Here is a 6,027-nt window from a genome sequence, read left to right as displayed (position 1 = left end):
TAAAAAATGCACCATTGAGTTTAAGTGATATTTTTCACTTGCTCATTCTAAGAAAAATGTAAGCTCACCAATAACAGGAATGTGACATTACTGTAGTGTCCCTTAATTTTTTCCATCCTTATATCTCACTTTTCCAGGGAAAGGTGCTAGAATTAGCTGGAGAGGTACAATTTGTTTATATATGAACAGAGTTGGAAGAATAAGTGCCTTGGAGCAAAAGTAAAGGTTTTGTTGTGGGGCTTGGGATGATATGCTAGTGTTGGGCATGTGAGATGTGTGCCCAGAATGCCACTGGCTATAAAAATGACCAGAGTAGAAGCTGAATTTGTTGAGAAATATCATGGCATATAAATTAGAACTGTTAGGATATTCTTTAATAGATGCAGGCAAAAGTTCAGAATTTTTTTAGCATTGTTTGTGTTGTGCCCAAGATTGCGAATCCGAGAATCCACCAAGGAGCCGACACAGATGCAAACACACGAGGGTTTATTTACAAGCTCGAGCTTGGGTCCAAGTATACCCGACATAGCGGAGCAGGGACTTGGACCCCGAGGTGGGTTTCAGCTTAGTTTTTATAGGCTGGTCTAGGGGATCTTCAGAAGGGGTGGAGGAATTTCTCAAGTTCTGTTTACATTTTGATATGGGGCTTTCAAGGGCATTGAGCTCTGTTCTCATTCTAATAGGGGCTTCCTGCCACTGGCTTGGGCTCTGTTCTCATTCTAATAGGGGCTTTCTAAGACGGTAAGCTGCAAGCTGTTTTCTTCCTGTAACTGAAGTAAGGTAAAGTTCAGCTCTTATTCACGGGGCCTGGGATGGCTATACTTGTGATAACGCTGAACTTAAAGTGGAATGGCCTTAATTTTCTCGGCCTCCACAGTTTGGTGGCTAGAATTGGCTTCATTGAATGTAGCCAATACCCCAAAATGAGCTACATGGGCTTGCATTGTTAATCTGTGTGGCACGATGCCTTGAGTTGTCTGCTGATAAATATTCTAAGTTAGTTGCACAGACAAGGGATCAATGGGGTAGAAGAGATATAAATAAGAAAACTAGAAAAAGTATAGCAGAGAGGAGTCTGGGTAAATATGGGGAATCTTAATCTTTTGCTCATATTTAGGGCTATCCATGTTACATACAAGACACAGAGGCAAGCATTATGATTTTAAAGGTTTCAGAGTAGAGAAGTCATATATTCAACAAGCTCTGTGGGGGAAATAGGGATGCCTTTCAGTGTATGTCCTTACTCCCATGACGTGGCACCAAAATTTCCTTATGGCATTCTTCATCTCCATGTTTCTTAGTGTGTATATGAGAGGGTTGAGCATAGGGGCAAAGACAGTATAAAAAAGAGCAAACACTTTGTCTTCTGGTAATGTAGTTGCTGGTCGAATATAAATAAAGAGTAAAGGAGCAAAAAAGAGAACCACCACAGTGATGTGGGAACTGCATGTGGAAAGAGCTTTATGACGATTCTCTGCAGGGTAGGACCTGATAGTATATAGGATCACAGCATACGATACCAGCAAGACGACAAAAGTCACCAGACCCATCAGTCCCGAATTGGCAACGACCAGAAGACCGATTCTGCTTGTATCCTTGCAGACCAGCTTCAGCAAAGGGTACACATCGCAGAAGAAGTGATCTATTTCATTGGGGCCACAGTAGGGTAAAACGATGGCAAGGAGAAACTGACCAAAGGAATGAAGGAATCCACCAATACAGGAAGCTGCAAGAATGGCATCACATTTCCACCGGCTCATGATGAGGGTGTAGTGCAGGGGTTTGCAGATGGCCACATAACGGTCATAGGCCATCCCGGTGAGGATGAAGACCTCAATTCCTCCAAAGAAGTGCATGGTAAAGAGCTGTGTCATGCAGCCATTGTAGGAAATGACCTTCTTTTCAGACAGCAAGTCAATGATTAACTTCGGGGTCACAGTGGAGGTGTAACAAAGGTCTGCCAGGGATAGGAAACTCAAGAAGAAATACATTGGGTGGTTAATAAGTTGACTGCAGATGATAGAAATCATGACAAGCAGGTTTCCCATCAAAATTGCAATGTAACAGAGTAAGAACAGTAAAAAGCAGAGGACTTCTATTTCCTTTTTCTGAGAAAGTCCTAAAAGAATAAATTCTGTGATGTTATTTCTATTTTCCATGATCCAGAGCAGTTTGTGGCTACCTGAAATTAGATAAATTATGAATTCTTATGATATATATTTCTATATGGAGATACATATACCTTTTGTTGGTAAGGGGCAGATTTTTTTATATAATAAATTTATTTTTTATTGGTGTTCAATTTACCAACATACAGAATAACACCCAGTGCTCGTCCCGTCAAGTGCCCCTCTCAGTGCCCGTCACCCATTCACCCGCACCCCCTGCCCTCCTCCCCTTCCACCACCCCTAGTTCGTTTCCCAGAGTTAGGAGTCTTTATGTTCTGTCTCCCTTTCTGATATTTCCCACACATTTCTTCTCCCTTCCCTTATATTCCCTTTCACTATTTTTATATTCCCCAAATGAGTGAGAACATACAATGTTTGTCCTTCTCCGACTGACTTACTTCACTCAGCATAATACCTTCCAGTTCAATCCACGTTGGAGCAAATGGTGGGTATTTGTCGTTTCTAATGGCTGAGTAATATTCCATTGTATACATAAACCACATCTTCTTTATCCATTCATCTTTCGATGGGCACCGAGGCTCCTTCCACAGTTTGGCTATTGTGGACATTGCTGCTAGAAACATCGGGGTGCAGGTGTCCCGGCATTTCATTGCATCTGTATCTTTGGGGTAAATCCCCAGCAGTGCAATTGCTGGGTCGTAGGGCAGGTCTATTTTTAACTCTTTGAGGAACCTCCACACAGTTTTCCAGAGTGGCTGCACCAGTTCACATTCCCACCAACAGTGTAAGAGGGTTCCCTTTTCCCCGCATCCTCTCCAACATTTGTGGTTTCCTGCCTTGTTAATTTTCCCCATTCTCACTGGTGTGAGGTGGGATCTCATTGTGGTTTTGATTTGTATTTCCCTGATGGCAAGTGATGCAGAGCATTTTCTCATGTGCATGTTGGCCATGTCTATGTCTTCCTCTGTGAGATTTCTCTTCATGTCCTTTGCCCATTTCATGATTGGATTGTTTGATTCTTTGGTGTTGAGTTTAATAAATTCTTTATAGATCTTGGAAACTAGCCCTTTATCTGATGTCATTTGCAAATATCTTCTCCCATTCTGTAGGTTGTCTTTTAGTTTTGTTGACTGTATCCTTTGCTGTGCAAAAGCTTCTTATCTTGATGAAGTCCCAATAGTTCATTTTTGCTTTTGTTTCTTTTGCCTTCGTGGATGTATCTTGCAAGAAGTTACTGTGGCTGAGTTCAAAAAGGGTGTTGCCTGTGTTCTCCTCTGGGATTTTGATGGACTCTTGTCACACATTTATATCTTTCATCCATTTTGAGTTTATCTTTGTGTATGGTGAAAGAGAGTGGTCTAGTTTCATTCTTCTGCATGTGGATGTCCAATTTTCCCACCACCATTTTTTGAAGAGACTGTCTTTCTTCCAGTGGATAGTATCACCTTAATTCCAAAACCAGACAAAGACCCCACCAAAAAGGAGAATTACAGACCAATATCCCTGATGAACATGGATGCAAAAATTCTCAACAAGATACTAGCCAATAGGATCCAACAATACATTAAGAAAATTATTCACCATGACCAAGTAGGATTTATCCCCGGGACACAAGGCTGGTTCAACACTCATAAAGCAATCAATGTGATTCATCATATCCACAAGAGAAAAACCAAGAACCCTATGATCCTCTCATTAGATGCAGAGAAAGCATTTGACAAAATACAGCATCCATTCCTGATCAAAACTCTTCAGAGTGTAGGGATAGAGGGAACTTTCCTCGACATCTTAAAAGCCATCTATGAAAAGCCCACAGCAAATATCATTCTCAATGGGGAAGCACCGGGAGCCTTTCCCCTAAGATCAGGCACAAGACAGGGATGTCCGCTCTCACCACTGCTATTCAACATAGTATTGAAAGTCCTAGCCTCAGCAATCAGACAACAAAAAGACATTAAAGGCATTCAAATTGGCAAAGAAGAAGTCAAACTCTCCCTTTTCGCCGATGACATGATACTCTACATAGAAAACCCAAAAGCCTCCACCCCAAGATTGCTAGAACTCATACAGCAATTTGGTAGCGTGGCAGGATACAAAATCAATGCCCAGAAATCAGTGGCATTTCTATACACTAACAATGAGACTGAAGAAAGAGAAATTAAGGAGTCAATCCCATTTACAATTGCACCCAAAAGCATAAGATACCTAGGAATAAACCTAACTAAAAACTATAGAACACTTCTGAAAGAAATTGAGGAAGACACAAAGAGATGGAAAAATATTCCATGCTCATGGATTGGCAGAATTAATATTGTGAAAATGTCAATGTTACCCAGGGCAATTTACACATTTAATGCAATCCCTATCAAAATACTATGGACTTTCTTCAGAGAGTTAGAACAAATTATTTTAAGATTTGTGTGGAATCAGAAAGAACCTGAATAGCCAAGGGAATTTTAAAAAAGAAAACCATAGCTGGGGGCATCACAATGCCAGATTTCAGGTTGTACTACAAAGCTGTGGTCATCAAGACAGTGTGGTACTGGCACAAAAACAGACACATAAATCAATGGAACAGAATAGAGAACCCAGAAGTGGACCCCAAACTTTATGGTCAACTAATATTCAATAAGGGGCCGATTATAATGAAAAGTGTTCAAAGGTCAAATAAAACAGAAATTTGTATTTAATTGATGAAGGCTTTTCTGCAGATCTTTTTATTCCTTTCCTGAAAATATTAATTAGTGATAAACATCTTGGGTGCCTGAAATGAAGACTAACACTGTAAAATACAGTGTATTTATGTAATCATTCTATTAACATATAGTATAAAACATGACCGAATATTATGCCCCAAAAGTATTACAAAAATGGTGTTTTTAGGCAAGGAAAAATGTGTCTTTGCTGTTCTTATTCTTTATTATTGAGAAAATACTTTGAGAGAAAACAGAAAAAACTGAAAATTTATGTAGTACAATAAGTGGATAAAGTTATATGTGAGAAATTTCCTGCCATATGTCCCACGTGGAAAGGAAACAAATAGAAAAATCAACCAATGTATTTAGAACCATGAAATATTTATTATTTATTTATTTATTTAGTGTTTATTTATTTATTTTTAAAGATTTTATTTATTTATTCATGAGAGACAGAGAGAGAGAGAGAGAGGTAGAGACACAGGCAGAAGGAGAAGCAGGCTCCATGCAGGGAGCCTGACATGGGACTCCATCCCGGTTCTCCAGGATCACAACCTGGGCTGAAGGTGGTGCCAAACTGCTGAGCCACCTGTGCTGCCTCAGAACCATGAAATATTTATAAATAAGTATAATCAGTTATATTTGTCTTATGCTTAATTTGTAAATATGCTTAATTTACAAATGAAGAATTGATTATATTTCATAGTCAATAAATGGATAGCAAGAGAAATACGATTATCTCTATTTTTCAAAACATTATGATCTCAAATGTCTTTGACACTCATCAAGGCATTGAAGATAATGGTGTTAAGTATAGCTTGGATTTTAGAGTCTCCCATAATGTGTTACTCACATAAATTGGCTTCTTTTTAATTGATGTACAAGAATTGTTCACCTTTTCCTAACTATATCCTGGAAGTGTGTGCTCCCTTCACTTAGCACATTGCCTGTCTTAACATTTCTTTCCTTCTTTTCTCTTTCATTCCCATTGAATTTAACCCCTGTCACTATAATAATGTACAACCAGCTCTATCAATATGTCTTTAGTAAATACTGTTAAACGTCAGCACAGAGAAATATCTTTGTGCTGGTAGACTTTCAAGTGTCATCGATAGACTAGGGAAGAATTTTTGAGAAAGAAGCTTTCAACTTTCCACTCTATTATACTGCCAATTCCCTGCTTTAGCTACATAGAACACTG

General features: G+C 39.2%; 1 protein-coding gene across 1 annotated transcript; it reads right to left on the bottom strand.

Moving 5' to 3' along the window:
* Positions 1-1,193: 1,193 nt before the first annotated feature.
* LOC129514918 (olfactory receptor 4P4-like) lies at positions 1,194-2,159 on the bottom strand. Its single transcript, XM_055333607.1, has one exon. The coding sequence runs from the start codon at positions 2,157-2,159 to the stop codon at positions 1,194-1,196; it is 966 nt and encodes a 321-aa protein (XP_055189582.1).
* Between the last annotated feature and the right edge of the window lie 3,868 nt (positions 2,160-6,027).

This window comes from Nyctereutes procyonoides, unplaced genomic scaffold (assembly GCF_905146905.1).
Source record: "Nyctereutes procyonoides isolate TBG_1078 unplaced genomic scaffold, NYPRO_anot_genome, whole genome shotgun sequence".
Classification (NCBI taxonomy): domain Eukaryota; kingdom Metazoa; phylum Chordata; class Mammalia; order Carnivora; family Canidae; genus Nyctereutes; species Nyctereutes procyonoides.
Note: the sequence above shows the minus strand (reverse complement) of the source record. Positions and strands in the feature narration are given on the sequence as shown.